This window comes from Cucurbita maxima, unplaced genomic scaffold (assembly GCF_002738345.1).
Source record: "Cucurbita maxima cultivar Rimu unplaced genomic scaffold, Cmax_1.0 Cma_Scf00009, whole genome shotgun sequence".
Taxonomy (NCBI): domain Eukaryota; kingdom Viridiplantae; phylum Streptophyta; class Magnoliopsida; order Cucurbitales; family Cucurbitaceae; genus Cucurbita; species Cucurbita maxima.
The window spans coordinates 3,842,297-3,861,274 of NW_019272025.1; the positions used below are offsets into that span (position 1 = coordinate 3,842,297).

The 18,978-nt window shown below is 38.6% G+C and overlaps 7 protein-coding genes across 17 annotated transcripts; 4 read left to right on the forward strand and 3 right to left on the reverse strand.

Annotated features, from left to right (window-relative positions):
• On the forward strand, positions 1–3,001 carry LOC111483605 (protein N-lysine methyltransferase METTL21A). 2 transcript variants are annotated; one of them, XM_023129806.1, is made up of 10 exons: positions 1–52; positions 417–517; positions 673–739; positions 975–1,040; positions 1,458–1,551; positions 1,652–1,765; positions 1,983–2,083; positions 2,214–2,288; positions 2,367–2,459; positions 2,620–3,001. In XM_023129806.1, exons 2-10 carry the CDS (start codon positions 504–506, stop codon positions 2,899–2,901), a joined length of 906 nt encoding a protein of 301 aa, XP_022985574.1. In that variant the 5' UTR covers positions 1–52; positions 417–503; the 3' UTR covers positions 2,902–3,001. The 2 variants fall into 2 exon arrangements, with proteins under 2 accessions (XP_022985574.1, XP_022985575.1); XM_023129807.1 differs by lacking the exon at positions 1–52 and adding an exon at positions 168–320.
• Positions 3,002–3,021: 20 nt separating this feature from the next.
• Positions 3,022–4,969, reverse strand: LOC111483599 (alpha-L-fucosidase 1). Of its 2 annotated transcripts, XM_023129800.1 has the most exons (4): positions 4,887–4,920; positions 4,286–4,838; positions 3,956–4,192; positions 3,022–3,887 (listed from the first exon to the last, which is right to left on the reverse strand). In XM_023129800.1, the coding sequence occupies exons 1-4, from the start codon at positions 4,903–4,905 to the stop codon at positions 3,119–3,121; spliced, it is 1,578 nt and encodes a 525-aa protein (XP_022985568.1). In that variant the 5' UTR covers positions 4,906–4,920; the 3' UTR covers positions 3,022–3,118. The 2 variants fall into 2 exon arrangements, with proteins under 2 accessions (XP_022985568.1, XP_022985567.1); XM_023129799.1 differs by having other exon boundaries at positions 4,286–4,969.
• Positions 4,970–5,709: 740 nt separating this feature from the next.
• LOC111483606 (heavy metal-associated isoprenylated plant protein 3) lies at positions 5,710–6,986 on the forward strand. The gene is made up of 5 exons (XM_023129808.1): positions 5,710–5,843; positions 5,911–6,031; positions 6,118–6,302; positions 6,395–6,482; positions 6,564–6,986. Exons 1-5 carry the CDS (start codon positions 5,835–5,837, stop codon positions 6,929–6,931), a joined length of 771 nt encoding a protein of 256 aa, XP_022985576.1. The 5' UTR covers positions 5,710–5,834; the 3' UTR covers positions 6,932–6,986.
• A 543-nt stretch (positions 6,987–7,529) lies between these two features.
• LOC111483610 lies at positions 7,530–9,422 on the reverse strand. 9 transcript variants are annotated; one of them, XM_023129820.1, is made up of 5 exons: positions 9,323–9,411; positions 8,748–9,159; positions 8,430–8,432; positions 8,288–8,346; positions 7,530–8,180 (listed from the first exon to the last, which is right to left on the reverse strand). In XM_023129820.1, the coding sequence occupies exon 5, from the start codon at positions 8,139–8,141 to the stop codon at positions 7,755–7,757; it is 387 nt and encodes a 128-aa protein (XP_022985588.1). In that variant the 5' UTR covers positions 8,142–8,180; positions 8,288–8,346; positions 8,430–8,432; positions 8,748–9,159; positions 9,323–9,411; the 3' UTR covers positions 7,530–7,754. The 9 variants fall into 9 exon arrangements, 8 of the variants coding, with proteins under 8 accessions (XP_022985588.1, XP_022985583.1, XP_022985590.1 ...); XM_023129815.1 differs by lacking the exons at positions 8,288–8,346; positions 8,430–8,432 and having other exon boundaries at positions 8,748–8,850; positions 9,323–9,422; XM_023129822.1 differs by lacking the exons at positions 8,288–8,346; positions 8,430–8,432 and having other exon boundaries at positions 8,771–8,850; positions 9,323–9,418.
• A 243-nt stretch (positions 9,423–9,665) lies between these two features.
• Positions 9,666–12,935, forward strand: LOC111483597 (ABC transporter F family member 1). The gene is made up of 6 exons (XM_023129796.1): positions 9,666–9,822; positions 9,939–10,170; positions 10,683–10,756; positions 10,845–11,055; positions 11,132–11,366; positions 11,568–12,935. Exons 2-6 carry the CDS (start codon positions 9,946–9,948, stop codon positions 12,623–12,625), a joined length of 1,803 nt encoding a protein of 600 aa, XP_022985564.1. The 5' UTR covers positions 9,666–9,822; positions 9,939–9,945; the 3' UTR covers positions 12,626–12,935.
• Positions 12,936–13,716: 781 nt separating this feature from the next.
• On the reverse strand, positions 13,717–14,285 carry LOC111484020 (auxin-responsive protein SAUR50). The gene has a single exon (XM_023130438.1). The coding sequence runs from the start codon at positions 14,283–14,285 to the stop codon at positions 13,932–13,934; it is 354 nt and encodes a 117-aa protein (XP_022986206.1). The 3' UTR covers positions 13,717–13,931.
• Positions 14,286–17,014: 2,729 nt separating this feature from the next.
• On the forward strand, positions 17,015–18,755 carry LOC111483600 (UDP-glycosyltransferase 86A2). Its single transcript, XM_023129801.1, has 2 exons — positions 17,015–17,571; positions 17,698–18,755. The coding sequence occupies exons 1-2, from the start codon at positions 17,028–17,030 to the stop codon at positions 18,603–18,605; spliced, it is 1,452 nt and encodes a 483-aa protein (XP_022985569.1). The 5' UTR covers positions 17,015–17,027; the 3' UTR covers positions 18,606–18,755.
• Positions 18,756–18,978: the final 223 nt, after the last annotated feature.

Consider the following 18,978-nt stretch of genomic DNA (forward strand, 5'->3'; position numbering starts at 1 on the left):
GGGTCTGGAGCCTCGGTCTTCAAACAACGAATTAAGAAGCTCCATCAATTTGGTACGTTCCTTCTCTTCATTGGGCAAAACTCTTTTCTGTCTGTCAAAATCTTAATTTTATATGCATTAATCTTCCACAATTTTCCGTTTATTCCGTACTAGAACATGAGTTGAGTGTGTGATCTTGTCTCTTCCCTTCCGGAAAGAAGAAATTAGTTCAAAGATAATCGCCGATGCTTTCAATCTGGTTTCTATCTATGGAAAAGGGTTTTAGTCGATTGGATTTGCTTCTAGGAATATGAATCTCGACTTTATTTTGTCTAGACTATGTATGTTTATGCAATAACTCATTAGAAGTAGTTCAGCATTTTTGTTCAGTTCAGGCGTTACTACTTTATATTTATGTAATGAAGTAATTTCCATAGGTATCTCTCAATCTAAATCCCGGCCAACACAAAAGAAAATCTGAATTCTGCATTGCAGCAAATACGTTCTGAGGAAAGGTTCTTGCTATGGAGACCGACAGGTACAGTAGTTTTGGCTTTCCTATTTGTTTACTATTTTGTATTGGAAGCCATAATCTTAAGTAATTTATGGCATCTGCTCATATCTTGAAAATAAGCTATGCATGTTAGTTTTTATTCTTACCATCTAATGTATTATTCAATTTTGTTTTATCAGGTTGAATTCTCCCAGTACATTTACCATGACCATGGAAGTATTGGGTCATGAATTGCGATTCTATCAGGTATTGCGATTCTATCAGATTTGAAATTATCACTTGGCAGTCTATCATATCCATGGTACTTCAAGAACATGTCTATAGTAGCTCATTTGTGTAATAAGTACTCATCCACAATAGAATCCTTTACGCCTTTGAGATTTTGGAGAGACATTTGTGTAGGCCTTGCTAATTTTTGTTCCACTGTAATATATGTAATAACATATCTGACCATGGAAATATGTTGCATTGTGGTGCATAGGATCCCAATTCGAAACATTTAGGAACAACAGTGTGGGATGCATCACTGGTGTTCGTCAAGTTTCTGGTAATCACCGTTCTACCTTTACATTTGCGTTGATCAGGATTTTCCATTTTTCTTACAGTCTTTGGATTTATCAGTATCATCTTGCTTACGAAGGGAAAATTTAGTTGTTTGTACAAAAGTTTTCTATTTTGTTACTCTGTTAACAATATATGATGCGCCTAGTCGAATGGAACATATTTAGAGCATGCTTTCTGCAACGATTAGATTTTTATGAACTCCTCATTCATCTGTGAACATATAGTGTGAAATGTCATTCAATACAACTATTTTATCGAAGGTAGTTTACCGTAACCCTTCATGGCACATCCTTTATTGTTTTAGATTTATTTTTTCATGGGTCACATGATATGTATCTTAATTAGATCTGTAAGATTATCGTTCTTTAAAAACGTTTAAGTTCTTCTTTCACTGTTTCAGGAGAGGAATTGTCGAAAAGGAAAATTTAGCCCTTCTAAACTTAAGGGAAAGCGTGTTGTCGAACTTGGCGCTGGTTGTGGGCTAGCTGGGTTTGGTGAGTCTTTGATGTAAAGTTTAATATGGAACAATTCCTTTGAGTTGCTAATCCTTGTGGTTTAAGGGCTAACTATTTTAAGTTGAACTTCTCTTTGTAGGCATGGCATTGCTTGGATGTGATGTAGTTGCTACAGACCAAAAGGAGGTTTTGCCTATACTATCAAGAAATATCGAGCGTAATACACCAAGCTTAGCACAGATGAATCCCTCAGGTAGGCTAATGGTGGCAATTCCTTGTAACAATCATTAACATGCTAATGGTGGCAATTCAGTTAGAAAAATCAGTTTGTTTGAAGTTTGTTTTAGGGCTTTAATTTAATTATGGTTTAATTTAATCTTACGAGCATGATAGTATTTGTAATTGATTGTGTTATGGAGAGCCTTTGATTTTCTTAGGTTTTTCTAATTAGGGAAACTTGTTCGTTGTAGATTCATTTGGTTCAATTAGGGCAGCAGAATTAGACTGGGGGAATGAAGATCATATCAAGGCTGTAGGCCCACCCTTTGACTTTATTATTGGCACTGACGTGGTAAGTTTATGAAGATTATTTCTGGTTGAAGCATACAATGGTTCATTATTCAATAGCATGGTTTTCTCATATGATTTACAAAGCAAATAAGCGGCCACAAAAGTTGTAATTTTTATGATTCAACGTGAAGGTTTATGCAGAACATCTCTTGGAACCACTTTTAAAGACAATACATGCATTATCAGGTCCCAAAACTACAATTATGGTATGAAATATCACTTTTATCCACATTTTCACATTGGAGATTATGCTTTGCTCATTTATTCATACTTGTTATGTGAAGTTGGGGTATGAGATTCGTTCAACAAATGTTCATGAGCAAATGCTCGAGATGTGGAAAAAGAACTTCGAGGTGAAAACTGTATCAAAATCAAAGGTACGATTTACTTTCAACATTTCTAGAATCTCTGAAATGGCCATAGATTAAGATGTTTATCCTTGTACAGTTTTGTAGCATTGACAATAGAGATGACCCTGCCAGTCCTCGGCCAAATCAGTAAACCGTGTTACATTATTTATCTTGCTGTTTGTTGCAGATGGACTCCCAGTACCAGCATCCCAGCATTCAGCTTTACATTATGGTGCTGAAATCTGCAGCAGAGAACGCAGAGAAAACTCGAGAAAATGTCGATCAGGAAATTGACAGAGTTTTTTTGAGTCAGGAGATTGACGAAAAGGATGTAAGTTGCGATGGAAAGGGAATCCAGAAGGCGGATGAGCCCGTTTCGGGACGTGAGGATCAGAAACTGGGCGACTGGGAAGCTAGAAGAATAGGCTCTGTGGCTGCTCGGCTTCTGCAAGATGTAAAAATTACTTGACCCTTTCTTTCGGAGATATCTTTTGCAGTGTTCATACTTGAACCAATAGGTTAAATTCATAATAATATTATACCTTGCACTGGTGACAATATTTGTTTATGAAATAGTTGACGGCTTCCCTTCATTTTTAAGTTCAATGCCACAAATCTTCGCAAAAGCAGGTGTGTACATACTCAAATCATTACAAGTATGAGCTAGAATGAGAACAAGAGCATTATTATACAGCAGAAATCTGAGAATTATTCAAGGTAATCTGACGAAGAATGTCACTGCCATTGATGCCTGCTCCCAATGTCTTATCACAACGACTACTCAAATGAGAGAAGTTATCCACATGAATCCCCAAATAAGAAACTAGGGGATCAGCCCTTGATTTCTCAATAACAAGTCTCAAGAATTGAGATTCCACGGTTGGAAATTTCAGTATTCTCCGGTAACCCACTGTGGAGCCTCTCACCACTGTTCTCCAAACACCCTCCTCATTCAGAATATCAAAATGAAACTCGGCAATCCTCTGTCCCATGTGAATCGGCTCTTGAATATGCAGCACATTGAAAGATATGAACTCTTGAAGGTTTAGATACAGAGACCAAGTGGGTTGATGATTCTGAGCAGGAGCCCAGTAAGTGTAGATACCTTCTTTGAGGACGTTCGAGGGGATGAAGCGGTCATCTTCGCCATTTCCTCGCGTGCTGCTCGCATCGAGAAGAGCATTTTCTGCCAAATTGTGGGAGAAAATGGAGTCTCGGATCTTGGTGAATTCTTGCAGCACTTGTATATCTTCAGCTGATATTGAACCTGAGGAATTTGGTGGTACATTTAGCAGCAAAAGGCAGTTTCTGCCGGCTGATTTGTAATATATGTCGAGAAGAGTTCTTGCTGACTTTGGAACTTCTGATGGATGCCAGAACCAACCAGGCCTTATTGAGACATCACACTCAGCTGGAACCCAATCGTGGCCAAATGGGTCACCTTCTCCGGAGTATCTGATTACGATAGAGGTTGGAATAAACAGCAAGCAGAGATAGCTATTAACATTGAGAAGTGAACTCACCGGGAATCAGTGCCGCCGATCTTTACAGCACTGCAGTTAAAAAGAGACCAGCAAGTAGGCTTGGCGACACCAGCTTCGTCACCAATCCACCGGCAGTCGGGACCGGCGTCGGAGAAAATGACAGCCCCCGGTTGGAGCTGATGAATTAAACTAAACCATGAATCGAAGAAATATTCCATGTCCTTCTCATCCTTTCCCTTTGCACCATCCAACCACACCTCCTTGATCTCTCCATACCTAAAAGATCAAATCAGCATCAAAACATTATCCAATTGACTCAATTAGCGAAACAAGCAAATTGTTAAAAGACAAGGAACCAAGAACCAGTGCCTGGTAAGCAATTCAGTCATTTGGCCAACATAGAACTCATTATATTCCTGAGTATTGCCATAACAGGGCTCGTGACGATCCCACGGCGACAGATAGAGTCCCAACCCAAGTCCTGCTTCTTTGGCAGCCTTGGCCAGTTCCCCAACCACATCTCCTTCCCCATCTCTCCAAGGGCTCGACCGTACCGAGTAATTTGTATACTCCGATGGCCACAAGCAGAACCCATCGTGGTGCTTGGCAGTTAGAATCAAACGGGAAAACCCAGCGTCCTTGGCGACTCGGACCCATTGAGCAGCATCGAGGTTGGTGGGGTTGAAGGCCGATGGGTCAACGTGGCCAGTTCCCCATTCGGAATCGGTGAAGGTATTGGGGCCAAAGTGAAGGAAAAGGGCCATGTTTCCGAGTTGCCATTGGATCTGAGAAGCGGAGGGGATGGGAAGAATGGGAAGCGGAGGGGGAGAGCTAATCGAAGAAGAAGAAGAAGAAGAAATGGGTTGGAGTAACAGAGAGAGGAGGAAGACAATGGAAATTTGGGTTTGAGAAATGGAATTGAGAGCTGAAGAAGGCTTGGGGATATTATTGCAATAGCAGAAGAACCTGATCGCCGGCTTCTTCTTCATTGGCAGTGAGTGAAGGTATCAGAATTTGGTTCAGTCGGAGCTTTTAAGCAATCCTCCTTTTCGTCTTTCACTGTTCAACCTCAACGACTTCACAAATGACCGAGCCCATGAGGAAGCTTGTCCCATGTGGGGCCCACTAAAGTCAGTACTTTATGTTTCAGACTTGTGCTGGTTCTGTCAGTACTTTATTGGGCCAGCCCAAGACGGCTTACTTGTTTATTATAAGCCCAATGGGCCATGTGGGGTCCACCAAAGTCCAGTGGGAAGCCCAATGGGCCATTTTTTTTTTAATGTTTTTTGTTTTGTTTCTGTCAATACTTTAAAGGGCCAGCCCAATACCTGACTTAGTCGGTGGGCTTATAAACAAATTACCATGGAAGCCCAAACGGCCAGCAACGAACATGAAAGGTTCAGGGCAGTAAGTCTCACGCGTCTCACACTAAATTAATTGAACCACACATGACGCACTAACCAAGTAAACGCTTGACTTTATTTTGTAGTTCATTTAAATCAACCCCTTCTTTAATTCTTTTTTTATAAAAAATAATCATATTCCTTTAATTTTTTAATCTTACCAATCCTACATGACATGTCCATCTTCCTTAATTTCCATCTAAAATAATTAATTTTATAAATATATATATATAAATAAAATTATTAAATATTAAGTTAATTCATTAAAATAATTACACTCCACGTAATGTACAGCAAGTCAATTGACTATAAGTCTTTGTAATTTACATTTTGATCCTTATATTTCACCTTATTTTATTACCCAACTATCACAATCGACCATATTACTTTAAAAACGTGGTGGAAGGAAGCAGCCACCACGTCCGCCGTCATCACCGCTATAAATACTCAGCCCACTCCCACTGTTTCAGAAACCAACTCTGCAAATTCAACAAATTCCATTCCTAATCGGAACAATGGGCAAGGTCAGTGGTCACTCCATTCTTCTTCCTCTGCTCTAATCCATTTCCCTTACTTTCTCTCTGTTTACAGAAGAAGAACGGCAGCCATGGAAGCGACAAAGAAGAAGACAGTACCACCGCCGTGTTCAACATCGATATGCACTGCGAGGGCTGCGCCAACAAACTCAGAAGGTGTGTCCGACAAATCCAAGGTATCATCAATTCCCGATTACCCTTTTTTCTTCTCAATATTATAAAGCAGATTCCAAACCCAATCCTATTTTTCCATTTACTGAAGGCGTTGAGAGAGTGAGAGCCGATTGGGAAGCCAACAAGCTAACAGTGATCGGAAAATTCGACGCGTCGTCGCTCCGAGAGAAGCTCGCCGATAAAACTAAGAAGAAAATCGACATTGTCTCGTTGGAGGGGAAGAAAGAAAAGGGGTCAAAGAAACCAGAGGACGAGAAGCCCAAAGACGAAGAGGTGAGTGAATACCTCTCATGGTTAGAGTAAATGAGGTGAGTCAACTCGGGATTTTTAAATTTATTTGTTACTTTTTAAATTATTCCGACCAGGCTCCGGCGACGACAGCGACGTTGAAGGTGGAACTGCACTGCCAGGGTTGCATCGAGAGGATTTACAAAGTCGTATCCAGGACCAAGGGTGAGATTTAATTATTGCTCATCAAATTAATTTTGGAGTTGAAGAGAATAATTAATGGGTTTTTTTTTTTTTTTTTTGCAGGAGTGGAGGATATGGCGATGGAGACACAAAAGGATTTGGTTACGGTGAAAGGGAAAATGGACGTCAAGGCTCTGATTCACAATTTGGAAGAGAAACTGAAGCGGAAAGTTGCAGTGGTGGTACCCAAAAAGGACAAAGACGACGGAGATGGCGGCGACAAGAACAAAAGCGGCGGAGAGGTCGCTCAACAGGATGGCGGCGGAGAAACGGACGGCGACAGACTTGATTACATGGCAGTTCCGGCTCCGGGTTATGAGTACGGGTTCGGGTACGGGTACGTGTACGGTCATGGTGGATTCGTTGGAGAACATTTGCCTTCGTCTCAAATGTTTAGCGATGAGAATCCGAATGCTTGCACAGTTATGTGATAAATATAGTTTTTTTTTTCTTTTAAATAAATGTAATTCGGCATTCAATTTTGGCATATTTTGTTCCCAATATACTTTATCTCATTTAATTTAAAACGAATGAATCAAAATTAAATTAGTTAAAACTATTATAATAATCTAGCTCAATAAAAATAAAATAGTCAATTATAAAAAATTAAATAATAAAATTACTGATAACAATACCATATTATTATTTTTCCGTAGGTACATTATTTCATGAAAATTTATTAATGAGAAATGACGTTCATAATCAAGTTCTTAAGAAATGGAATATTCTTTGAAATACCTAAAATATTCCAAAAGCAAGAAAGAGACCGCCAGATGGAAGATGTTCGATGAAAAGAAAAGTCCTACATCGGCTAATTTAGGAAATGATCATATGGGTTTATAATAAGGAATACTCTTTTGATTGATATGAGGCATTTTCAGGAATTCCAAAGTAAAGCTACGAGAACTTATGCTCAAAGTAGGCAATATCATACCCCTGTGGAAAGGCGCGTTCATCTAATAGAAGAAAGCAACCTAAAGCTTTTGGCCTTCCCAAACCTAATATCAAGCCAGTTCTTAAACAAGTAAAAGGAACAGGTAACCAAAAAGTGGAGAATATAATGATCATATTAGACCATTTCACTGTGATAACATCATTACCCATGTTGGATGCTCTCACTATCACTTTGCCACTAATAAACATAGTTCCTTCCATTTAGGTGCATCTAATCTTTCATGGTGACTGGGCGAGCTCAAGCTCGAGACGAGCCTCCTTTTTTCCCAGCCAAGGACTATTTTGATCCCTTTTGGATACTTACTCATAACTTGGCCGAACTGCATCATCGTCATTGTTGTCGAGAATAAGTTTAACTCCATTGTTCTTGAGTGAGTTGACTATAGCCCAGATTTTTGTGCGGTTTTTGAAGCCTTTCTTTTCGATTTCCTTGTTGATGTCCATGTGAATCCCTCTTCCTTGCCCCTGTTCGAGACCATCAACTTTGAGTCGCATAGCCAACACCTCTCCAACAACTGCTGCTGCCTTAGCATTACAAGACCGCCCACATTCAAGTGAACCCTTGATGGAGTGTTCAACTGTGGATGCAGTTGCGACAATCCGTCCATTGTTTCTATCTACCACGTTTGCGGTTATATACTTTAAAGATATGAATAATCGTACTACGTAGCGCTTTAATACTGTCATTCCCAACAGTTATATGTTCAAAATCCCCCTTCCAATCACCTATCCAAAATGTTAAAATATACCATTAATTTTCATACTCTGGGAAACCAAGTTGTCAATATACTAATTCATAATCATCAATCAGAAGCAGTGGCAGTAAGCCCAACCTTGAAAAAGCATCCCTTACAAGCTACAATTGAATGATAGATTCACACAGAGAACAAAACTAAAAGAATGGAAAAAATGAGCAACAAATGATTAAACATACAAACAAGTTGATGAAAATGATGCAAATAATTTCTAAGTTACAAACTAAATCATTGGCAAAAATTGCAATAAGTTCAAAGGTTTTTGAACCATTTCATTTTATAAAACCAGCGAACCTCTGATTACACATGTGATGAAATCATTCATTAAGACAATAAACACTCTATAAGGGAATGCAAAACATCTGATGGAGCAAATTTAGGCTTCCTTGTAGTCATTTTCATCAAAAAGCGAAATAAAATCACATCATGAGCGTCGAGAAACCAAAAGGGAAAAGTAATTTTTTTGAACTTTTTATAAGCGTTGCAGTATTCTAGAATGCATAAGAAAATCAAATATTGTACCTAATGGGAGCCTGACCTAAATGGTTAGAGGATTTGAACCTTGAATCATCAATCGATGAGCTCCAAGAACCCACAAAGATAATGTAACAACAATCGATTTCCCAAAGACCGAAACTTCTCTGCAATTAATAACAAGCAGCCCATCAGATAATTTATTCAAATAAGGACATTCAACAACATAAATTTAGAGAAAAAGTTCAGAATTTTGAGAAATCTCAATTCTAAGAAGTGATAAAATTAACGCAGCCTCCCTCCTCTTTTCTTTCTTTCTACCCTAAATCGAAAACCCATCTTCCAATTTCGTGTTTAACTTTTTCTGTTCTTCGTTTTTGAGTTTTGGATAGGTCTGTTGTTTCTAGAGCTTGCCGAATTGCTTCCTGTCCTACCATGGCGTGTCTAACAGAGAAACAACGAAAAAAGATAAAACCCTAGAAAAGAAAGTAACCGAATCGAAATTAGTGGTTCGTTTAAGCTCAAAACCAATGAAACTAAACGCATTAATCAACTAATCGCTCCCAGTTCACCAGAAAAACAAAAGCAGAGAGGGAGCAGCATCACAGTAAAGCAATGAATGCAGAGTGATATGATTACCTCGAAAGGAAGCGCAATGGAGGGTCGGAAGACGAGATACAACAAAACCAGAGATGCTCCACAAGGGAAGAAATTGGGAGAAGACAGTGATCAATGTGACGAAGTGGGCCTTTCCATTTGGTTGCAACTTTTAAAGTGCAGGCCCATGGGCTTCCGAATTGTAATTGGGCCAACTTTTAAAGTCCAGCCCAATATCAATACAAAGTAAATTGTCTTATATGCCCTCACGAGGGCGTTAGAATAACTAATTCAGTCGGCTACGCAACTAGAAGAAATTGTTCGTGAAAGACACGTGGAGACATCAGCACGCCTATAAAAAGGAAGCCTCAGCCTCCTGATCGGCAGAACCTCTAACCCTCAATCTGCATCGCAGTACGCGTCGCAGGTTTGATAAAAAGCGCAGAACAAAAGCGCCGTGAGAGCGAAGACCGATTTCTTCCTCTTCTCGCTCGCTGTGTCGGTGTCACTTTTGCGCGGTTCTTCTTTATCTGTTTCCCCTGGTATGTCTATGTATTCGGGATTCTTCACGACGTCTCTTATTTTGTTTCTATTGTTTTTAGGGTTTTTTTTTGGTGATTGATTGATTGATTTTTTTTTTTTTTTTTGATCCTTTTAGGATAAGGATGGTTTCCGACGCGAGCAAGAAGAAAGCTGCTCAGAAGAAGGCGGCTGCGGCGGCCAAGCGTGGAGGAAAAGCAGCGGCGGCGGCTGCAGCTTCTTCCAAGGCTGCAGCGGCCAATTCGCAGAATGGAGTTGATAAGTTGGCGAATGGAGTGGACGCTCTTCAATTATCTGATCGGACTTGTACTGGTGTGCTTTGCTCACATCCTCTCTCCAGAGACATCCGAGTAAGCCCTAATTTTATTCTAGAATCAAATTCTTGTAAATCTATTGAGTGCTTCTTTTTAAAAGAATATCATAAAGAACTGTGGACTATTTTACTTTTTTATATATGTTTATTCTCCAAATGGTACCTATTTTTGCGGAACTTGTGTAGCCTTCTTTAGTGTTCTATTGCTTTCAGTTTTTGGCAATAAATTATTCTTCGTTGTATAGTTTTTTTTCCTCCATGTAATTAATTGAAACAGTTGCTTATGGATAAATTTTCAATTGGATAATGCGCCATTAGGTTAGGTGGTGATTAGTGTTCTTTAATTCTCTTTTATTTAAAAAGAATAGTTGTTCCGTTGGATAATGCGTCAGTAGGTTAGGTTGAGATCTCCTATGACTCTTCAGCATAAGGATATTGAACCTTAGTATTCGTTCATTTTCCTTGGTGATATTTGGAAGTAGTGTCGTGCCATTAGGGAAGTGGGAGTGATGACTCGTAGTAATATACTTACATGTGTGCTTTTTGCAGATAGAATCTTTGACAGTGACCTTTCATGGGCATGACCTTATAGTTGATTCCGAGCTGGAGCTCAATTACGGCAGGTTTGCTTTTAACTATTACCGGCACAAGTAATTTCATTTCCATATGGATTCTTGTGGTTAAGCTTAATGTTTACAATTTATTCTTCAGACGTTATGGTTTGCTTGGATTAAATGGATGTGGTAAATCTACACTTCTATCGGCAATTGGTTGTCGAGAGCTTCCTATTCCAGAACATATGGATATATATCACCTTACACGAGAGATCGAAGCTTCTGACATGTCTTCACTTGAAGCTGTGATGAGTTGTGATGAGGAGAGGTTGAAGTTGGAGAAGGAGGCAGAATCCTTGGCTGCACAAGTATGTTGATTAAAATCGAGTTTCTACGCTCTAAAAATTTACTAGTGCTCATTATCTGCTGTTCTATTTAACTCAGGAGGATGGAGGCGGAGAGCAGCTTGATCGTATCTATGAACGTTTAGAAGCAATGGACGCATCAACTGCAGAAAAACGTGCTGCTGAAATTCTTAATGGGCTTGGGTTTAACAAGCAGATGCAAGGGAAGAAAACACGGGATTTTTCTGGTGGTTGGAGGATGAGGATTGCCTTAGCTCGTGCCCTATTCATGAACCCCACCATCCTTTTACTGGATGAACCGACCAATCATCTAGGTATATTTGTTTGGTTCAATGTTCTTTTATCCCATGTATAATTGACACTTATGCTTCCCTGTGCTACTGCTAAACGTTAGCAAGAGTAGCCTTCTGCATGCTATTTGAATTAGTTAAACGTATCATATCTAGCTTATTTATTGTTTTATTGCTGGAAGTGAATAATCTGACGAGTATCTTTGTTAATTTTCTGAATGACAGATCTAGAGGCTTGTGTCTGGCTGGAAGAAAACTTGAAGAAGTTTGACCGGATCCTGGTTGTGGTTTCACATTCCCAGGACTTTCTTAACGGTGTTTGCACAAACATTATACACATGCAGAACAGAAAATTAAAGCTTTACACGGGTAACTATGATCAGTATGTTCAGACCCGTTCTGAACTGGAAGAGAATCAGATGAAAATGTATAAGTGGGAGCAGGATCAGATTGCTTCCATGAAAGAGTATATTGCCAGATTTGGGCATGGATCAGCAAAATTAGCACGGCAGGCTCAGAGTAAGGAGAAAACACTGGCAAAGATGGAGAGGGGTGGTCTTACTGAAAAGGTGGTGAGAGACAAGGTTCTTGTTTTCCGCTTTGTTGATGTTGGGAAGCTTCCCCCTCCAGTTCTTCAGTTCGTGGAAGTAACATTTGGTTATACCCCTGATAATCTCATCTATAAGAACATCGACTTTGGAGTTGATTTGGACTCTCGGATAGCTTTGGTTGGACCCAATGGTGCTGGAAAGAGTACCCTGTTGAAGCTGATGACAGGGGAACTGGTTCCTCTAGATGGCATGGTCCGACGACATAATCACCTTAGAATTGCCCAGTTTCATCAACATTTAGCTGATAAACTCGACTTGGAAATGTCTGCTCTCCAGTTCATGATAAAAGAGTACCCAGGAAATGAAGAGGAGAAGATGAGAGCGGCAATTGGAAAGTTCGGGCTCTCCGGTAAAGCCCAAGTGATGCCAATGAAAAATTTGTCCGATGGGCAGAGGAGCCGTGTTATCTTTGCGTGGTTAGCATGGAGACAACCCCACTTATTATTGCTTGATGAGCCCACTAATCACTTGGATATCGAGACAATCGACTCGTTGGCAGAGGCACTAAATGAGTGGGATGGAGGATTGGTTCTTGTAAGCCATGATTTTAGGCTTATTAACCAAGTGGCCCAGGAGATATGGGTATGCGAAAATCAAGCTGTAACCAAGTGGGAGGGTGACATCATGGACTTCAAGGAACACTTGAAGGTGAAGGCTGGATTAGCTGATTAAAGCTGTAAAATCGCGAGTTTAGTCTGTTAAAATCTATACCATATGCCTCGGCTTGAATGTGGTGTGGTATCACGCTACGTCTCGGCCAGCATGTACGTGATGTGCCCACAAAATGAGCGGTGGGTGTGAACACTGATGGGCTTTGTTATTGGGCCTAGTAGGTGATGTTTTTGTTTAAATCTTTCGTGTACCCTATATATATATATATATATTATATGAATTGGTTGGTTTTTGAGCCAACCTTGATAGAGCCATGTCCAATATTTTCCTTTTAGACACCATGCGAATATGAACAGACGATCTTATATTTTTGGGTTTTCTTATGGAGTGAAATATATCGGTCTTGTTTCTTGTTTGGGCCACGTTCTGAGACTCACCAAGCTTACCCGATGATTAGGGGTTTATGTTGGCATGAACGTTAAAATAGGTCTGGTTGGTATGGAAGGTAATTAGTTATTCTTTTTCATAATCTCTATTAAAAAGTTATTATAGCTATATTAAAAATATAAATATATGCCACGCGTGTATATATATATATATATATATATATAAATAACGAAATGTTGGGCAAAATATTTATTCTATTGGTTAAGCTATTTAGGTATTAAAAACATACTTAGGAATATGCAAATAACATTGATGGATAACAAATCCAAACATCATTATTGAACCTTTTTGTATTTATTGGCATGGTATATCAATGATGGATCAAATATCAAATGAACATATAAATAATCACCCATGGAAAACAAAATTAAAATATTATGAATTTACCCTTTCTTTTTTTTTCTTTTTTTTTTTTTAATTTGTTGCTACACGATATTACACACGATTGTATCAATCTTAACAAATAAGCTTAGAAAATAAACGTTAAATATTAGTATTTTTATTCATAATACTAATATATAAGATAGGTAATATCAGTAATAAATATTATAACAAGCGAGCATACAAAAAATTATAACAAACAAGCATACAAACAGTCGATAATAGACCGACACTTCACTTAAGAGTTACAGATACAAAAGAAAATAAAACAAATTAGAAAACAAGACACCCTTTTTAAGTACGTGCATGATAGGAAGTAAAAATTACACCAAATTAAACACAACACAACACAAAATCAACATGTCAAATGGCCATGAACTTTTGTTAGCCATTCTCAAAATATAAAATTTTCCATAGGTAAAAAGTTTTACAAAGCCCCTGAAGAGTTGAAGCTACAAAAAAAACAACCTCTTGATCCTCTTGGGTCATTTCAATAGCTTCAAAACCCCACATTATGTTCCTCCTCTTCCTCCTCCTCCTATTCCTCTGCCAAGATATGCTCGAGCTCGCTCGGTCGACACGGGACGGTCACTGCACCTTCATGATTAAATCCATACTCCTCCGCCGCAGCCTCCAACAGTCTCAAAAACGTCGGATTCGTCAAGCAACTCAACGGAACAGCAAACCGTTTCGGCTCCTCAGCATCAACTGCCACAACTGCAAAATGTCCTTCTTTGACATCCTCCGGTACCGGAGTCGAGTCGTAATCGAACTCATCTTGACCAGAATCAGACCTCCGACCTAAGGAGAGGCTTCTCTGCAGCTTCCCAACGGCGGACTTGAGCTTGACAATGCCATTCTTCTTCATGGCGACGGTCACAAGCTTAGTCATTGGATCGATGATAATGGTAATGTGGGTGCTGAATGAATTTATAGTATGGGGTTTGGAGAGCATGCCATGTGACTTCGTCGCTCTCAGCATTCCATGAAACGTCTCTACTGGAAGTCATGTCTGTCTCCCTGTCCAATAAACCTCAATTATATCTAATTTTGGTCTTTAACTAATTTAACGGTCTTAATTTACATCAAATTAAAAAGAAAAAGAAGAATATTATGAAAATAGATTGGAGGCTGAGATCTGGACCGTTGGAAGGGGTTTAGATGGAGGGCGTGTGAAGAGACACGTATCACTATAAATACACAACTCAAAGTACAGACAAGGCGTTGTACAATTCCTAATGCTTGGTTGTACACCCGATCCACCTCTTTAACCCGCAACCGCCTCTCGGCCCCTCCGAACCAGCCCGGCCCACCGGCCCAATTAATTCATTTTCAGATCGCCACACGTGTCCCTACATTAATTATTAATTCGAACTCCAAAAAAAGAAAAAAGAAAAAAAAACTCACAATTAATTCCCACCTTCCTCTCAATTTCTTTCCAAGAAAATCCAGCCATTTTATTAGTTTCTATTTAATTTATAATTGTATAATTGTTTCCCTTTTATTTTATTTTGGGCCAATTTTTAGGTAATTCCATTTGCGCTCTATTCACTTAACCACTTACACAGGAACAAGTGAGCTAAGTCAATTCGTTATTGATTCGCCTACGGCCAAACGACCTATGCTCGAGCCTCTAGTCTCGGTTTAAGAAGAAAATTTTAGAAAACGGAGGTAGAGAGATTTCAAAATAAAATTTTGAAAAGAAGATTTGAAACATTGAAATTAGTGTTATATGTGATGCAAACAACAACTTATAACATATAACTATTCGGGTAAGGAGAAGTTTACTAAGACAAGAAAGATTCAATTTTATTTTAATTTATTCAAACATAAATTAACAAAAAAAGACATTAATTATTCAACTCAATAAATAAATAAAAATAATTAAAAATACTAAATTAAAATGATACATACATGCATACATACACACACACATATATATATATATATATATATATATATATATATATATATATGTGGTATGTCGACCATTTCAAACAAATAACAAATATTGACAATACTATGTTTGATTGATTTGGATGTGGATTTGTTGTTAGTAAATCTACATAGAATTATTAAAGGGTCAGACATGTTTTAACTTGTGGGGCAGGGGCAGGAGATCAGGGCAGGGGCTTTAAGATTTAAATCCACCTGTAATTAAATTAGAGGGAAAATTTTATAATATTAATCAGTATATACTACTTTTATTCAACATTTTACGATAATATCCATTTCTTTCTTCTAAATATTTATTTATTTTTTTTTTTTTTTTTTTTTTTTTTTTTTTTTTTTTTTTTTTTTTTTTTTTTTTTTTTTTTTTTTTTTTTTTTTTTTTTTTTTTTTTTTTTTTTTTTTTTTTTTTGTAACATATACTAAATGATATATTATTTTATTTTATGAGTTATACACCATTTTAAAGTTTGTTATATGATATATTGAGATTATAATACTAAAAAAATTCTCAAAACTATAAATATTGAGTGTCAACATTATTGGGCGTTGAATACTGCCTGATGACATGGACCAATCAAATTTTGATGTTAGCTAACACATGTTATTATTATTCTTAATTTGAACTCGACAAAGTGGACATGGCTTTAATTCGTATCATTATGGGGTAGTAATAAAAATATGTTATATATTTTTTTTTTCTATTAAAAATTATTAAAAAAAAATTAATGAATTTTGAATGATTAAAACATGTTTTGAAGTGATCCTAACCATTTTAAAATAAACTATGGACAAGGAGAACTATAGAGTGAAGGACAATGTCGAAAGTGGGACAATAGGTTGAAGACAAGGCAAGGTGACAAGTTCATGTGCAAAACTCGAGCAGTGTTTTGTTCCCAAAACCCAACAGCAAAATTATGTCTTTCCAACTGTTTTGGTACCTTTTATTCTCAATTCATTGTCCCTTTGCTATTAAGGATGTAGTTAATACTTCGATTCACTCAGTTGTTTTACGTTTTATTTTCCTTAATTTCCGTAAATAGAATGAAAATTTTCATTAAATAAAATAGACATATCTATATTAGCTTACAAAAATATGCATAGTGACATTTATGGAATTTTGTCACACTAACACAAACATTTATTGTCACTGGGCTCGTGAGAGTGATGATAAATACCCAAAATAGAAAGAAAAAAAAAACTTTGTGAAACCCAAAGAAAATCGCAATGGGACATGGCAGCACAAAGTTTATCGTTCAATTTTGGGTAGTCTGAACACGAGACAATGGGACAGCATGTGGCTCGACATGTGGGTCGAGTTGAGCCAGTGGATGAAGTAGTCTCTATCTTACGGGAATGGAGGTAGCTAGGTCAAGTCGAGAGGAATTCAAAGTTATATTTATAATGAAGTCGAAAGCTTCCATTCCAAGGTTCATAGTTAAGGATACATATGAAAGAAAAAAGACACGAAACACCGCTTGGTTGGTCAACCTTTATCCTTTCTCGTCAAACGCCACTTTAGTTTGGTCTCTTTATCGTCTCTAGTAATTGGTGAATCTCAACGGCGATTTTGAATCTTCTTCCTTCTCTTTCAGCAATGGCTGCCATTATACCCTTTATAAATTCATTGGGTCGATCATAATTAAACTTTTGGATTAAAGGCAACACAAAATCGAACCTAAAAATGGCCTTACAATCGGACCGCCACAACCAAAACCCCCACGCAATTTTCATTCCCTACCCTCTACAAGGCCATGTCATCCCCTCCGTCCACTTGGCCACTCACCTCGCGGCACGTGGCTTCACCCTCACCTTCATCAACACACACGCCATCCACCACCAAACCTCCACCGCCCATTCCACACCCCTCGATGATTTGTTTTCCGGCGTACGGAACTCCGGGCTGGACATACGGTACACAACCGTGTCGGACGGCCTTCCACTGGGATTCGATCGCTCGCTGAACCATGACCAGTTTATGGGGTCGCTCTTGCATGTATTCTCTGCCCACGTGGAGGAGGAGGTTGAGAAGATTGTGAAAACGGCGTCGTCTGGAGGAGCGGCGCCGGTGAGTTGTCTGATAGCGGATACGTTCTTCGTGTGGCCGTCGAAGGTAGCCAAGAAGTTTAATCTCCTTTATGTTTCGTTCTGGACGGAACCTGCCTTGGTTTTTTCGCTCTATTATCACTTGAATCTTCTCCGCAAGAACGGCCATTTTGAACGTCGAGGTAATTTATTCGATCAACATGACTATTCACAATGATACGATATTGTTTAATATAAGAGTTAGTATTATTTGATTATAAACTCAAAATTATAATTTATAAATGGATGGTAATTAAAATCTTAATCAGACATTCGACGGGATGCTATAGATTATGTACCAGGAGTGTCCCCAATCAATCCACAAGATACGATGTCGTATTTGCAAGAGACTGATACGACGTCGGTTTGTCACCAAATCATATTCGCAGCGTTTCACGACGTTAAAGCTGCAGATTTCGTGTTATGCAACACCGTACAAGAGTTGGAAAACGACACCGTATCCGCTCTACAAGCCCAAATCCCTTTCTACGCCATCGGGCCCATTTTCCCACGTGGCTTCACCAAATCCTCCGTGGCAACCAGCCTATGGCCCGAGTCCGACTGCACCCACTGGCTAAATTCCAAGCCCCATGGTTCGGTCCTCTACGTTTCATTCGGAAGCTACGCCCACGTCTCAAAGACGGACCTCACCGAAATCGCTTATGGGCTTTCACTGAGTGGGGTCCATTTCATTTGGGTGCTCCGAGCCGACATTGTGAACTCAAACGACACCGATCCGTTGCCTGTCGGGTACCGGGAGGAGGTAGGTGAGCGTTCGATGATCGTGACATGGTGCCGTCAGAATCAAGTGCTGGCTCACCCGGCAATCGGAGGGTTCTTGAGTCACTGCGGATGGAATTCGATTCTGGAAAGCATTTGGTGTAATGTACCATTGTTGTGTTTTCCTTTGCTTACTGATCAGTTCACGAATCGGAAATTAGTGGTGGAGGATTGGACGGTTGGGATTAATCTGAGAGATGGACGGCAGATGATATCGAAGGAAAAGGTTTCGGAGAAGATTAACCGTCTGATGGATCTTAAATCAGGGAGCCAGTATAAAACTGCTGTTAGAGAAGTGAGGAAGACGTTGGAAGATGCCGTGAAACCCAATGGGTCATCCGATAAAGCTATGAACCGGTTTATCAGCGATCTGAACGCCGCCGTCTCAAATAAATGAGGGCGGCGGAACACGAGAGCCCGTGGGTTCTAGATTTATAAACTACGATAATTTAATTTTTTAAAGAATAAAAATATTTTTAGGATAGCATAATTAGCTGACGAATTAGTGCTAATTAACCTAAATTTTGGTAAAAGTTTTAATGTTGTTTGAGGTTTGAGGTGGTCTTTATGTTCCAAAATTTTTTAATTTAATTTTTTATTTTTAACTTTCAAATTTAGCCGCATATATTTAGGTAATGTTTAAAATCAATTGATTGTGTAACACAATATTTACTAAATTAGCATAAATTTAAAATAATTTAAATTTGAAAAAAAATAAATAAATTATAAATTCTATTTGGTACCCAACTTTTAAAATTAATAGATCTACT

What these genes read in the sequence shown, in the direction of transcription:
- LOC111483597 (XM_023129796.1), top strand. Translation starts at nt 9,946, where the DNA reads ATGGTTTCCGACGCGAGCAAGAAGAAAGCTGCTCAGAAGAAGGCGGCT. An exon ending in CTGGAGCTCAATTACGGCAG is followed by an intron (nt 10,757 to 10,844) that starts GTTTGCTTTTAA and finishes TTTATTCTTCAG; the next exon opens with ACGTTATGGTTTGCTTGGAT. An exon ending in CAGAATCCTTGGCTGCACAA is followed by an intron (nt 11,056 to 11,131) that starts GTATGTTGATTA and finishes TATTTAACTCAG; the next exon opens with GAGGATGGAGGCGGAGAGCA.
- LOC111483610 (XM_023129815.1), bottom strand. Translation starts at nt 8,141, where the DNA reads ATGACAGTATTAAAGCGCTACGTAGTACGATTATTCATATCTTTAAAG.
- LOC111483605 (XM_023129806.1), top strand. An exon ending in TGGTGTTCGTCAAGTTTCTG is followed by an intron (nt 1,041 to 1,457) that starts GTAATCACCGTT and finishes TCACTGTTTCAG; the next exon opens with GAGAGGAATTGTCGAAAAGG. An exon ending in GTCCCAAAACTACAATTATG is followed by an intron (nt 2,289 to 2,366) that starts GTATGAAATATC and finishes TGTTATGTGAAG; the next exon opens with TTGGGGTATGAGATTCGTTC.
- LOC111483599 (XM_023129799.1), bottom strand. Translation starts at nt 4,905, where the DNA reads ATGAAGAAGAAGCCGGCGATCAGGTTCTTCTGCTATTGCAATAATATC. An exon ending in ATGACTGAATTGCTTACCAG is followed by an intron (nt 4,193 to 4,285) that starts GCACTGGTTCTT and finishes TTGATCTTTTAG; the next exon opens with GTATGGAGAGATCAAGGAGG. An exon ending in ATCGGCGGCACTGATTCCCG is followed by an intron (nt 3,888 to 3,955) that starts GTGAGTTCACTT and finishes TATCGTAATCAG; the next exon opens with ATACTCCGGAGAAGGTGACC.
- LOC111484020 (XM_023130438.1), bottom strand. Translation starts at nt 14,285, where the DNA reads ATGACTAAGCTTGTGACCGTCGCCATGAAGAAGAATGGCATTGTCAAG.
- LOC111483606 (XM_023129808.1), top strand. An exon ending in GTGTGTCCGACAAATCCAAG is followed by an intron (nt 6,032 to 6,117) that starts GTATCATCAATT and finishes CATTTACTGAAG; the next exon opens with GCGTTGAGAGAGTGAGAGCC. An exon ending in AGAAGCCCAAAGACGAAGAG is followed by an intron (nt 6,303 to 6,394) that starts GTGAGTGAATAC and finishes TATTCCGACCAG; the next exon opens with GCTCCGGCGACGACAGCGAC.
- LOC111483600 (XM_023129801.1), top strand. Translation starts at nt 17,028, where the DNA reads ATGGCCTTACAATCGGACCGCCACAACCAAAACCCCCACGCAATTTTC. An exon ending in CGGCCATTTTGAACGTCGAG is followed by an intron (nt 17,572 to 17,697) that starts GTAATTTATTCG and finishes AATCTTAATCAG; the next exon opens with ACATTCGACGGGATGCTATA.